This window comes from Acanthopagrus latus, chromosome 7 (genome assembly GCF_904848185.1).
Source record: "Acanthopagrus latus isolate v.2019 chromosome 7, fAcaLat1.1, whole genome shotgun sequence".
In the NCBI taxonomy this organism is placed as follows: Eukaryota; Metazoa; Chordata; class Actinopteri; order Spariformes; family Sparidae; genus Acanthopagrus; species Acanthopagrus latus.
This window is the reverse complement of record NC_051045.1, coordinates 24,340,948-24,355,835: the sequence shown is the minus strand read 5'-3', so window position 1 is coordinate 24,355,835 and position 14,888 is coordinate 24,340,948. Positions and strand designations below refer to the sequence as shown.

Below are 14,888 nucleotides of genomic sequence, written 5' to 3'. Positions count from 1 at the left end.
TGGACAGGTCGCCAGTCTATCGCAGGGCTACACATAGAGACAAACAACCACACTCTCATTCACACCTACGGACAATTTAGAATGATCAATTAACCTCAGTATGTTTTTGGACTGTGGGAGGAAGCCGGAGTACCCGGTGAAAACCCACGCTTGCACAGGGAGAGCTACAGAGGTAATTAAGTTTAATTTTCAATATGGCTACAATATGATTTATGGTACCAAAGAATAATAGAGTATGTTGTATATCAATATAAAAGCCCCATTGCCATCTTTCTGAATTCCCACAATTGCACGCATGTGGTAGGTTCAGTTACCTATTTATTACTGTACAGCAGCTGAAAAAAGAAAAGCCCCTATGAAATCCAATTTAAATCCACTTGATCTGGATTTTAATTGGGATCTGCATCGCATTTTTCTCAAAATGCCTTGATATGTTCATTCATCTGGTCCAAAACCTAATGGGCTCTAGCCCTCATCCAAGTTTCATGATAATCTGTTTGGAAGTTTATGTGTAATCCCACTGACAAACCAACCAACCAACTGACCAACAAACAAACAAAACAAACAAGACATGGGTGGGGAAACTTTACCTTCTTTGCAAATGTGATAATTTCTGTTTCTGGCAAACATCAACAAATCCTCACATTTTGTAAGCTGGAACCAGCAAATGTTTGGCAATTTTGGTTGACTACTGACTGCAATGATTATAATTTGTGATTATGCAGATTTATTTTTCTGTCAGTCAACACTGTGTAACAAGTAACTAATTGCAGCTGTCAGATTTAAAGTCTGAATCGGGGTCCAGCAACAGCACTTCTCGGAAAAAACACGAGTTACAAATGACTTCTTGAAGCCCCACAGTGACATATTAAAGGTATGATGTGTAAGAATATGTTTCCTGTCAAACTCCTACTCCAAAAAAACAGGGTGCATTTCACCAGAGTAACTGTTTACTGCTGCTAATTAGCAGCGCACAATAAATAGTAAGCTCAGCTAATGCTAGTGCAGTTGGCGGTTGTATGACCTGACTCTACAGGAGCTTGGACCACCGGGGGAATGTTTGTGTTGTTTACTGTTGGACTATTACCTCTTGAGGTGCAACCTGGCTAGGGGCTAGCTGGTTGCCTTTCATAGATTTCTCTGCAACACAATACAGAGATGTCTTTGACATAACATCAACGCTGTTGTTTCTTCATAATGTATAAATTTAAGTTATTTTTCTAATGTTCAACAGAAGCCTGACCTTGTTGACTCCTTGGATAAGACTCTGTGGCAGGAAGCAATGCACGATGCAACACTGTATTGATGGCCCCAAAATTAAAATCAAACTCAGTTACTGCAGTGCCTGTACTTTGTACCTGAAGCCTGGGATCATCTTGGCAAAGCCTATGACCTTCTGGATGCTGTAGGAGACCAGGTCGGCCAAATGGGGCAGCATAGAGAGCTTTGTGTCCTCCTCATTAGAGTCTGGACTGCTTGCGCCATCCTGGTACATCATTAACAGACTGTTGAAGTTCATCTTGGTGTCCACTGACTCTGTTTGAGGAGCAGATTAGGAGAAAAGATGAGTACAAGGTAGCAGAGTAAGAAAAAGGGAGGGGCAGAGTAAAGAAGTGACTGAAAGGATAGCAGTTGAGTTTGAAGTGGATACATAGTCGAGAGCAGGGAAAATACAGCCAAGAGTATTGAAGAATGTCTGTAGTTTGTAAAGATAATTTTGTTTTCTTTTTTAAAAATGAACCACAAAAACAATAAGCTGGCAAAAAAAAATAAGGCTTTTGTGTCCTTCATATGACTTGCGACTATAACAAAGCCATAGTTTTAAAACTAAAATGAGAAAAATGAGACACATTAAAATAAACTTAGCTGAGTACAAATATACACTCAGTGTGGTGGAACAAATATGACATTTTTGTATGAAAGGCACTTAAAAAGTCTGAAAAGGTTTGTGGCGGCCAAACCAAAGGCTTTTAAAGACCAATATATGCTGTCATAGCCACATTAAACAACATGAATAAGAACATAAATACTTCCTGTCTTCAAAATTACACTCATTAGTTCCCATGCTGGCACTTTAGTACAAACTAACACACAATGTTAGATATCTGACTCCTCCTGCGGGCTATTTATTCAAAACAACAGCAAAATTAAGGTCTTGCAATATGAAACACAATGAATGTAACGTCTCGAGTGGAACAAGTTTGCTAAGGCACACTCCAACACAGTATGCAAGCAGAGGCAGACAGTGTGGGCGGAGTTCCTGCCTGTGTTTGTGTTTTCAATCAATGGATGTCTTCATCAGAGCGTCTTTGGTCAAGTTAACCATCAAGTATGAAAGAAAACAAGGACATGAGGAGAAGGACCCTGTGTGCATCTCACCTGGTGAGTGGTTGAATGAGTCAGAGGAGGCATCGGACAGAGAGTGAAGGGAGGCGGCTCTGCTGGCACTGCGTGTAACTGGGCCTTCACGCACTGGAGGCTGTGAACACACACAGAGAAACATAGACATTAATATCCTCACTGTAATACTGTCAAAGCTCAGTGCACTGCTGGGCTCCCACCACCTGGAGCTGAGGAATCAAACCCTTTACAAGCAGAAGTAATCATCACACACCAGGAGACGGTTTCACAAAGCAGTGTTAACAGGTTACCCGATTATGTTCTTTTTACTTTATCCCATGTTCCACATGTGTGAAAAAAAGAAATTAGCTTACATTTTTCCAAAAAAACACAGCAATGTAATGTAACAAAGTAAATTTATTCAAGTACAATTTTGGCACCCTGGTACTTTATTTGAGTGTATCCATTTTCTGTTAATCTATATATAAATGATTTAATTGGTAATTGGCCCAACTTCTTCAAGTAATCAGAAAAAAAGCATATACATACTTGGCTTGGGCGCAGTCCAAAATTGTATATCTATTTCATATATACTTTTACTCAAGCACAATTCATATGGGTGGCTTTCACTTTTACCAAAGTACAATTTTAACATGATCTCTTTATTTTTGCTCAAGTATGACTTTTTAGGTACTTTTAAAAACACTACCAGAAGTACGCTACAAGTTCTTTAATCCTAAAATATGTCTGCTTATTGTTTAGTTTACATGAAGACTAAAGCTAATGTGTGTGTTATTCATGATGATATCAGTTTGTTTCACTTAAACTTGCAGTGTAAGACTTTTACATTGCCAAAAAAAAGTTCACACAATGCTGATTAAGCCTGTCACGGCCAGATAAAAATCTCTATAGTTTTTAAAATCTGGGGTCAGTAACGACTTTCCTGCGCTGGCACACCAGTAGCAACGGGTTCTGCGATGGCGTCATGAGAACATTGGCAGGGTTTGTGTTATAACTCTCAATATCATAGGGGGAGACAAAAGTCCCAGACTGCAGGTTTTAATAAGAATTGCTTATTATTTCCAAAGCACACCCTAGTTTTCAGTCTGGTCAGAAGTTCAGTTTTTGTATGTTCTTGTTTTAGGATTACTTCATTTTGCAAGGTTCACACTCAGTTCAAAGTGACAACCACAGCTCAATATCTGGAAAACTGAGTCATTGCATATCTACTACCCAACTGGAGCGTGGTTGTGGCTGTCTGAACAGAGTGTGCTAAATCACAGACGCACGGAAGGTTGTGTTTTGAAACCTTCTCAGACGTTCCATCATATCTGTGTCCTCCATCTCATTCACTTTGGTGACCCACTTGTAGTCTGCAGAGAGAACGTCATCTGAAAGTATCAAGTTCATGACTTGGAGGAAAAAATAGGTTGTCGGGCAGATAAACACTTCTGCTGACTAGTGTTACAGGTGTCAAGTATTGTTTATTGAAAACACACACAGGAGATGGTGGCTGAAGTGTTGATATGTATGTAGTTAGCTTCACTGTGTTTACAGACACCGTTTACAGCTATCTCAAGATCACAGGAGTGGTGCTGAGTCTCATTAAATTCATGCACAGTACCACACATATGTTGATACACCACAAGGAAAGTAAATCTGGCTGTCACGACCACCTCGTGTATATGGCTTGTGTGATCTTAACTGATGTGAAGACAGGAGAAGATAAATTAAAACAAAGCGGCACAGTCAGGACACAAAAAGACAATATGCGTTTATTTTATACTACGGTTTTGGCCAAAAAAACAGAATCCTTCTGGAGCAGCTGCATCACATTATGTACACGAATGTAGGGCCCTATGATTTCCACGATCACGGAATCACGGACGGAATCGCGGAACTGGCCGATTAAAAGGGAATCAATTTTTTTACGTGGAATATCACAGAATTTCATAATTTGACTGAAATGCTGTTTTCGTGTGGAAGAGGAACGTATGTCTGCACAGAGGGAAGCAAATCTGGGTGGCACAGCAAGCCCCGTCCACAGACTGAGCCACGACCCCTTCAAAACAATATATGGCGAAGCGGCTGCCCACGGCTTCGTTGGTTGAAAACTGAGAAACTTGACCCCTCAGTACAGAGCTGAGCAGTTCCAAAACGGCTTACATGTGTTATGTGAACTTTTGTTATATAAAATAAAATAATCAAATCAAAATCACTTAATCAATTAAAACTACATGCAGAACTACATTTTAACTTGTCCTCTGTTATGAATATATCTAATGTAATTGTGCATTGAGCTTTGAGCACTGTCCAGGATACAGATGACCTACACTTAATACTTTGCCTGAGGGCATCCTGTGTAGACAGTCTGAGCACTGGAGCTTTTGCACTGCTGATGTGCCGTTCACGCTCCCTTTGTAGACAGAGCTTCACTCTCTCACTCATCTTGGTAAATTTTGGATGTACTTTCTCTGCCGTTCTTGTGCAACAAGCTTGCTAATAGCTTGAGCAAAATACTCACTGAGCCATGTGGAACACTCTGGTCATGGCTTATTAGACGCCTGCGACAGCCACAGACACTTTTGTTGGTTAAAGCATTTGATTTATTGATTGCTGTCAGGGAGAGTTTTTCCTGACCTTCCTGCCATTAGTTGGAGACAAATAATGCCATCTCCAAGATCACAGCTAAGCCTTATTGTTGCTGCCCTTATGCTAGAGCAATAACTTAAAACTACCAGATTCATGGTGTCTGTTTATACTGTGTGGTTACTAAAAGTTAAACCATGCCTTCCAGCCAATCTCCATGGCCTGGCCATGGTCAAAATGGCTGGAAATCAAACATGAAGTTGCAGCCTTTCCTGGCGTTTCAGTTGTAATTGTAACCTACTTCAGCCAATTACAGTCACGGGTACAAACTACAAGGGAGAATGCCAAGGTCTGTAGTGTTGTGGTAAACCAGAGCAGATGTTATCCATATCCTATGATTACATTTTGTTTGAACATTAGTTCTTCAGCATTTGATCTCCAGTTAATCAACTTTGCACGGTGGCAGGCTGCTAACCTAAAAGAGTACAACACACATACTGCTGTTTGCAACTTGTGTTTCTTGATCAACTGGCTTTTTTGTGGAAACTGCAGCTTGATGCTGTGCTTTAAGCAACCCTCCCTTCTGCATGACATCATGACCTGCTCCACCCAAATTCACAGTGGAGAACAAAGTGAGTTTGGCTGCAACACTGTCAGCGTGGTTTTGGTGAAGGGAGAAACTTTGTACTGAACTAACCCTGAAGCGGGAGAAGTCCGAATAGGAGGCATCGTAGGTCTTGTGGTGAGCTTCCACCAAGGAGGAGATGATTCGGGCCTGCTCCTCATTCAGACGTGGCCTCATTGCCTCCCGGGCTGCCTCCTCCTCTTTCCTTTTTATTATCATGTCCTTCTTCCTCTGGACTTCCTCGTCTGTCAGGATGACTGCAATATAGATAGGAAGAGAGGATATATCAAATGTCTTGCAATACACAGATGGAAAAATTCACCAGCACACACACAATTATTTTCCTAGATCATATATTGATTTGCTTATAAAGATGGCTCGCAGTCATGTCAGAACAAATGTTAAAAATCTATATTTTGGACTGATGTTTTTCAACATGTTTGAGTCCATCAAAAAAGAACCCCAAAGAAAGATGGGATTTAACCCAGAGGTAACTCCATTAACAGCCTACATTAAGTATCACTAAGTGCTGTAATTGATCTGGTCTCCTCACACTGTGTCTAATTTAGTGGAAGTAAACACACGCACGGGTCCGCATGCATGAGGTAATGATGTCACATAGTGCAGAGACAACACAATCCCTTCACACTATCTGCACTACCAATGTTGTGGTACACTGGGGAAAATCAAAAGGTAACGATAGGCCAAAGACAGCTTTTGTGCAGTACTGGTCCACACAGTTACAAAATCATATCACCTGATATAAAATATTTACATTTTTGCATGAATCCCCTTAGTCCTTTTGTTATATAGCTCCTCGTGTTTCAGTTACTATTTCTGCTTGTTGTCTTCTCAAGCAGAAAAAATAACTTTAAGGTTACATTTAAATTCGAGGTAGTCACCAAGGCATGGATTTCACAGGAGGTTATAGCTAATTTTAGGTCTGCAGTAAAATTAATATTGTTCTTTATTCATTTCTTCTGTATCTGTCCACGAATTAAGGGTTATACAATGAGCTTCAAGGAAAAAAATGAAACAGATGAATTGAAGGTATGACCAACACTGAAAGAGAGCAGTTCGTATGCTGTTCTTTAATGATACTTTAGATGCATTCAAGACATTTGGGCGAGTATTTACTTATTCTCAGCATGCAAAGACACGGTCAGAACACTGGCTATGATAACGGAATACTGAATTCAGTTTCAAGATGAATTGCGGATTGTGCATCCCAGGTTACATGGACCATACGTCCTCTTAGCCTTGCACGCAGAAAAAAGCCTGCCATGTCTGCTGCCTTTTAATATAGCTGATGCAGCAGGTGTTGGATGTTGGATGTTTAAGTGCCTTTTGCCTTATTCATGCTGCAGCACTAGACTGCAGGCACAGTGGTGCAGAATGGATTATACATACTGTTTATAGTGGCTCTTTTGGGTTTGACAAGTTGAGAGGTTCCTTTGGGAATTCCTGAGTTTGCATGCCACTACCACATATCCTGGAGCATTATGTTACTTTGCAGTCTTTTATTCACAGTCATTATTTATCACAGATCACAACAGATTGAAATTTCTATTGGATTTAAAACAGTGTTTCCCACACATAGACTTTACTTGGGTGGGCCACCCAGAATTGTAATAAACACTTGTGAATATTGCAAACCTTTTTAGAATTCTTTAGTTTCTTTATCTGTTACCACTCTACAGAAATACAGTGGAAATCAACCAACCTGAAAATTAGAAAATCAATTGATCAATCGCAAGATGACCATAGTATGACCATGAACACTGTAAAACACCATGCTCTCCAAGAAAAACCATAAATGTTGCGTTGTTATAACACACTTCAAGACAAACAAAGAACCAAAGTTGGATAATAAAACTTTTGGCAAAGAAAGCGGAACTCACTCTTTTTGTCAGTATTTCCTGAACTGGCATGACAACATAGGTAAACCACTACTTTAGTGTCAACCCCTCCTGTCGCTTTACACATTTAACATTAGTTTAATGCAGCAAAATTACACAACAGAACAAGGCACAGCAGAAATTATTGGCACCCCTGCTGTTAAAATACCATGTGAATGACAGAGCAACTGACGCCAAGCAGTGATAAGTGGCGATATTATGCACTGAAAATTCTGCTATGGCGGGGTGCCATTAGTGGGTGAATATAGCAGAAACACTGAGTCACATTAGGTCCAGTCTATTCGCTTTAAAAAAAAAAATTCAATTTGAACTTGTAGTGCAGACAGTCAGTGGCAGCCCTCTGAGTACTACCCTCACTCTTAGTATGACTTCTCAACTACTGATGTGGAGAGGGTATTTTTCAGACACTCATCATTGCACTCTGTACATTATTTTTGATTTAGTTTAGTATGAGTAATATGCACAATTCCTGCAGTACAGTATTTTTCTTTTAAAATAAAAAAGGAAATCTGCTGTGCCTGAAGATATTTTATTAAAATGAAAAACAAATGTGCAGTGTGTGGATGTAACATCTGTAACAAGATGGTGTGTGTCATATGATCACACTTGTCATAACACACAAACTATGCATGTAAAACATGTGTGATTATGAAAGAACAAACTGAACAAACACACGCATATGTATTTAACTTCAAAATGCTGTGTTCAGGTATGTGTTTGTCTCTTACGTGTTCAGAACATGATGTTACTTTCAAGCCCACAGAGAGAAGCAGGAGGAGTTTGACGTCATCATTGTTTGATGCTGTTGATGACTGTATGAACAATTACAGGCATCCAAGTGCACACAGGAAATTATGAAGAGTATACTATTGTACTATTACATACTCAGAGCAAATATTAGCCACTTAACCAAAAAAGATACACTATATTTGCTATACCACAATTCATATCTTTATTGCAATATCCAGACCATTAATCTCACATGGCTTTTCTTCCTCAGTTTATTGTAGCAACCTGAATATAACACAGAATATAGAAATAAGACGTTAAAGTTAGTATTCTCGTCATCCAGGTCTGTCAGTCACAGCTGGGGTAATGCACTGACCCCTGAATGCCTCAGCACATATTATCCTCTTGACTCTCTGCCACAGTGACTGATTGCCCATGAAGCGCTCAACTGTGCAGACAGACAGGGAGACGGACAGACAGACAGACAGACAGAGAGCATGACTGCCAGACAGACCGCGACTGCCAAAGAGACACAGGCCCGGAGCCATGAGGTCACAATGCTCGCAGATACGACGGCAAGTCTGGGGCTCTGGCAGCTAGGGAGCAACTGCCTCACTATTCATACTTTACTGACATTAAATTTAGCTTCACTAAATGATGTTGTTTGCTTAGGGTTAAAGGTATGGCAGAGGCCTTGCTCATGCTGGCTGAATGGAGGGTAAAAGCTCCCCACAGTATTTTCTTTGCCATAGTAACCTCCTCAAAAATAGCTTTTGACTGGTTGAACTGATTTAAAGTCTTCACCTGTTAATACCACAACCCCTGATGGTTCACTAAATGTCATTAAAATATGTTGTCATGTGGCAAACTACAACTTTTATCCTTTCCAATGTTAAGTACTTATTTGGATCAAAGGAATAAGGACACCAAATAAATACATGCTTTGTCAGTAACTCCTAATTAAAGAGACCAGTGTGATGGCATGGATGACTCTAAATTAAATAGTGCTCAGATCATGCACTTCATACTAAATACTAGTTGTTTTCCTGGAAGCTGTAAACAACTATATTTGAAGTGGATTTTCAGTGATTGCACCCTGGATTGCAACCACAGCAGCAGAGTTACATAACCGCATAATGTGGCAATGCAGACGACAACAACAGCAGTTTGGCTACACAGGCTTAAAAAGGCAACTGAATGAATCTGACTGCTTAGCTAACCAAAGAATTTACTTGGCTTTCATCTCTTTTGACCCACCGTCATTAATTAGGCTTTGGCTGTGCTCCAATGTCCATCCAGTCCCAAGCCAGGAGCGGACTGCCCATAACCACTCCTTGTGGTGAGGACATCCAAGTATGCAGCACGGAGCCCAATCATGAATAGGCACAGTTTGGTCAAAGTTTGGCACAGGCTGACAAAGCAGCTATTCTAAGGCCGGGACATGATTGGACTAGTCAGTCTCAAGCCAAGTTTGAGCCCTAGATGGCATCACCACGGCAGGAGTCCACCAAAAACAACAGACCATCAAAGGAACATCTTGACCACCCAACAGCGCTTGGCAGGCGCACAGCAGTTTACCAAAAAGACAGTTTGCTGTTTGGAAAGCAACTGATGAGAAGTAGTGATGTGGTGCCCTGCATGGCAGAGAGGAGCAGAGAAAGAAAGACACACAGTAAGCATCTGGTCAACACGAGTAATGCCAGAGACACTGACAAAGAGGGAAAGGCAGAGTCTGCCTGTCGCGGAGGCCAGAGGTTCACAGCAGGTATACTCATTAGCCCTCCGACCGACCAGTTAAACACAAAAGAGGCGGCTACAACTCAGATTTGGTGTGATATATGTCACGCTGGATTTGGTGTGAAGCCAATATATTTCCACTGCTGCCCTGGGTCTGTGATGTTTCAAGAGGTAAAATCAGGTCAGCCAGGCGTGGGGGCACCCACACATGCTGAGTGTGACGCAGAACAGCTTATCAAAAGATCACAATGGAAGTGTGCAGGGTGGCAAGAAGGCATGGGGTAAAAAACACATTAGGCGGCATTTGATTGTGTCTACTCAGCAATTTGAAAAAAAATAAAATAAACAAAAATGAATAATTCAGGATCTTTTCCTTCTTTTTCTTTATTTGTAATTAATTTTCTAGTTGAGCTCCTGCTAAAACAAAAGTGATATACGGCAAAACATAAATAAAAGAGTGCAAAATGCATACAAAAATGGATAGCAATGCTTTTTAAAAGATAAGCTAAATAGTCTCAGAGCCTTTGTTTTTGGAATGCATATTATTATAACAGTGGTGGAAAGTAACAAGGTACATATTCCAAGCAATATTCTTAAATTAAAATTTAAGGTTCTTTAATTTACTGGAGTATTTCCAGTTTCTGCTACTTCATACTTGTACTCCACTTAAGTTGAGAGGAAATTATTGCATTTTTTATTCAACTGCTACTTTGGAGATTCAGTTTAATACAAAATACAATAAAAACATAAATTAAGATAGTATCTTAATCTGTGATACTCTATCAAATTAACTTACATTAAAATGTACTTAACTTACTATTAAACCAGAGAGGACAAATTCCCATCTCCCTAGCTACCCAGCAGATAAACTATTTAAAGTAGTAAAGTCAGCCTTTAAAAGTGTCCAGCCTTAACATTCAAGTGACACATTCCTGCAATAATACTGTACTTGTGTTTTATATGAATAACATAACATAAAATATAACAAATGCCACGCCATTACTTTTGCACTTAACTTACTCCATACTGTGACATTGCTACTTTTACTGAAGTGCAACCTCTGAATATTTGATATGGTATAAAATCAATTTAACAGATTTTGCGATAGCAATATGATTCTCAATAGAAGAGGAATGATGTTTTACACATCACAATTTTCATTTTCACTCACACTGAAAAAAAACTAAATAATGATCTTTCATTCAAATTACACCTGAAGAACAGGATTTGTAGGCCAGGGCCAGGGCCATCTCTGCTATAAAAAGGTGTCATGTCAAACTTTTTACCTGACAAAACAACTCAAGCTTGTGATTTGGCTACAGCATTATTGCTATTTTGATAATATTGTGATTAATTGTACAGCCATAATAAGAACTTTATTTGTGGGGAACACAAAACAAATGTGTATCGCCAAAATGTATTTCCATCTACACCTCCATTTGACATATTTTTTATATATCCAACTATAAATAGAGCATCTGGCACATATGGTAATGTAGGTGTAAAGGGCATCAAAGAGACAGAATACAAAAGACTCTGAGAGAGGATGAGGAATATGAATTGGGGAGGCAAATGGAGGGCAGCACTGCAGGAGAAGCTTTGCTAATGAAAGGCACAGAGGGCGGGAATTCATTCCTCTAAAGGCTAAAACATTTCAAACACTCTCCTGCGATTCTAATCCTGTTACAAATATACACCCGCGCAAACAGACAAACACGGCAAGCAAATACATACGCTCACACACTCACAGGCGGGGAGGTCTTTTCCTGGCATCTTTCTAACCTCTGTCAAACAAGGACAGCGGAGGGGTGTTTACTACGAACTCAGCTGGCACCGCTCGCAGAGGGCACACAGAAACACACACACCCCCACACACACACACACACACACCCACACACAACACTGAATGGTGGTGAAGCTTGGACAAAGCTGCCAGTATAAAGAAAGGATAGCATAAAAGGCAGACACACATATACCAACAGAAACAGGGTAACAGAATTGTAATTCATCCTCAAAGATGCATTCATGAATACAATCTTCCAAAAGGTAAGAATCAAACTGGGTAAACAATGAATGATTACAGCCCAACACTAATCCTAACTGGTGCGGTCACTCATCTACTTCTAAGAAGCCACAAGAAATGTATCTTAAAAGTTATCCTGAGAAGGATCGTGTCTTATCTTAGTAGAGTTCACTCTCAGCCAGTACCACAAGTGATATATTATGATTAAATGACAGTATCGAATTCTTCAGGATACAGCAGACAGTCCCTTTCCAAGCTTGTCAGTGTCTTGTTTGTTAGTGCTGTCACAAGATTAACAGTGGCACAGATTGATAAAACCCTCCAGAAAGTAGTAACAACATGTATAGCAGAAATATGCACAAAACATTCATTTGTTTTCCTCCCGTCACAAGAGCGACAGTCACAAGAGCAAAAGACATGCTCCTTATGACCACCACAAAAACACAAACAACAACAACATGTAAGTCATCACGGTCATGTCTTCATAATTAACTCCACATTCTGGTCTGCATCTGTCTCTGCCTTTGGACAGAGAAACAAATGCTCTATGGTTGGTTATGAGTCTTCAAGCTTCCCACAGATTAACACCCAGTGCCACATCCTCATCTATTCATTATTTGGCGCTGCATTAATATGTTTACACAACCACACAAACACAGAACACCACAAGGCCCCACACTGACAAAGGATGTGGCAAACATGACACATCGACTCCGACCTACTGAACCTGGATTTATTTATTTCTGACAGGAAAATAAACTTCAGCATGGGCGAGGTCATGAGCAGATGCACAAGGCCACATCCACACAGAGGGAGTGGGAGGACGCTTCTGGCATTTTTGTGACCGGAGGCACAAGCTGCAGTCTATACGGTCTTTGCACCAGTTAACCACATTGTTAAAGTCTCTTGTCCACTTCATGATGATTGTGTTACAGCTGTGAATTCAGACATAACATGGCACTGTTGTTGCTGGTCTTACTTTGCATTCGCAATTTATCTTCAACATGCGTATGTTGCTGGATGAAGGGGAATCTTCAGCACAGGGATGATTGATGGATCGATTTTCTTTTTTAATAAAACAATTCTGAAGTGCACTGAGCAAACTGAGGCTGAGTACCTAACTACCAGAATATAAATGATTAGTTACATGTTCACAAGAGAGTACAAGTATGTGTGGTTACTCTCAAGCTGTAACCAGTGGATCTGTAGTGGGTAACATTTAGACTGCAGATAAACACAAACCTGCTGCCTTCAGGCAAATGTGATGGGAATTAATCAAAGCTAATAATGCGAATTATGCTTTTATGTAAAGCACTAATTGCTGGTCTATCATCCAGCCTAATTCTCAGCACCACCCAGGAGTGATTGCGCCTCTGCAATTACAGTTGGCATTAATCAAAAAACAAACAGGTTTGTTACCACAGAGGATTATGTACAGGAAGAACAGAATATGAAATAAGCTGCTGCCTTTAAGTTCTGAACAGTATGTGGAGGTCGGGGGGGGGAATCAATGCTCATGGTAAAAGCAGAGGAGTGGGGAAGTATAATGAAACTGTGCACAAGCTGTGAGAAATGAAGAGACCGTTTTAAACTGATAAGTCTCTCTCTCTTCCTCTCCTCCTGCTTGCTCCTCTCTCATCTTTTCTCAATGAAATACAGACAGTGTCATCATGTGGTTCTTTGTGGTGAACCCTGCCCTGCATCATCTCTGTTTGACACAAACACACAATGTGCTTGTGAATGAAATGTGGGCCAGATTATTGTGTGTCTCTTTAAAGAAAGAGAGCCATTGTTGAACAGGGCTTTAACCCCCTTTGGCTTCTTTCCTTTCCTCCCTTTCTCTCCTTCTCCCCATGTCATCTGCTGCTTGTCATGGTTAAGGTGATGCACTGATTTTGGTGCCAAGTCCTGCTTATAGGTTAGTTTTTTTATGAAGTGTTTTTCAATGTTTATAAAAGTTCGATGCAGGACTGATGACATAACTAGTGGATAATATGATGATTTTCAACAGGCAGGATAAAGACACCCCTCAGTGTTAGTTATAATGAATCATTTGTGACAAGGTGTCACTGTGTATTAAAACAGGGTGAGATGATGTCTCATTCTTTCTTCGCATGTTCAACTTGTATTACTCCCTGGTACTGTATGCATAAACGAGATGGCTGAGATTGTGTCAAATAGCCTTTCAAACACATAAGATAAATCGATATCAATCTAGTTAGGCTATATCACAACCCTTCTGTAAACACCTTGTAAAATGCACTGATGATCGAAACTTCATAGTAAATAAAAAACAGGATCAAATCCACTGGTTAAAATGTTCTACTATCCGACCCAAGCCTGTGTTTGCCATATGGTACAGCCTACCTCATGAATATCAACTATTACCAGCCTCTTTGTTGCAAATCAGATCAATTTACACCTAACCACTGATTCCATTGGCTGCTGCTTCTTCCTGAATGTCTTTTAATATTAGATTAAATGCAATGCAAGCAGGAAACCAGTTTACCACTTGCACCAGCCAACCTGTAACTGATCTCTTTCAGCAGTTGGTGCATTGCAAAATGACTCTGCTTCCAGATAAAACAATCAATGGATATTAGATCAAATTTAACAAGAATGATAATAGCAAGCCAAAGAGCTTCAATAAGAAAATAACAGTAAAATATAATGCCATCCTGGAAGTGGCTTTATTTGCAATAAAAAGGGGAACATGAAGAAGCATCAAATGCAGCTGCTCTACTTTAGACACCAACATAAACATTACATCAAAGGGATGTCAAGAGGAGGCCGAGATGTTACATCCTGCCTTAACATCACCTCAGTATCAAACTTTGGACATCTTATCTACTGTAAGTGGAGATATCATGATGTTAGTATGTCTTCTCAAATCATGGAATCTGGTTATGAGACTTTAACCTGAACT

The 14,888-nt window shown here is 40.0% G+C and overlaps 1 protein-coding gene across 10 annotated transcripts in view; it reads right to left on the bottom strand.

The window, feature by feature from the left end:
* The window catches only part of LOC119022671 (vitamin D3 receptor A), an 80,797-nt gene that overhangs the window by 13,431 nt on the left and 52,478 nt on the right, over positions 1–14,888 (bottom strand). For all 10 annotated transcript variants that reach the window (XM_037103814.1, XM_037103820.1, XM_037103818.1 and 7 more), the window contains 3 exons: positions 5,627–5,811; positions 2,380–2,479; positions 1,359–1,536 (listed from right to left, as the gene is read on the bottom strand). In XM_037103814.1, the coding sequence (XP_036959709.1) occupies positions 1,359–1,536; positions 2,380–2,479; positions 5,627–5,811 (463 nt within the window). The remainder of the gene's footprint in view (positions 1–1,358; positions 1,537–2,379; positions 2,480–5,626; positions 5,812–14,888) is intronic.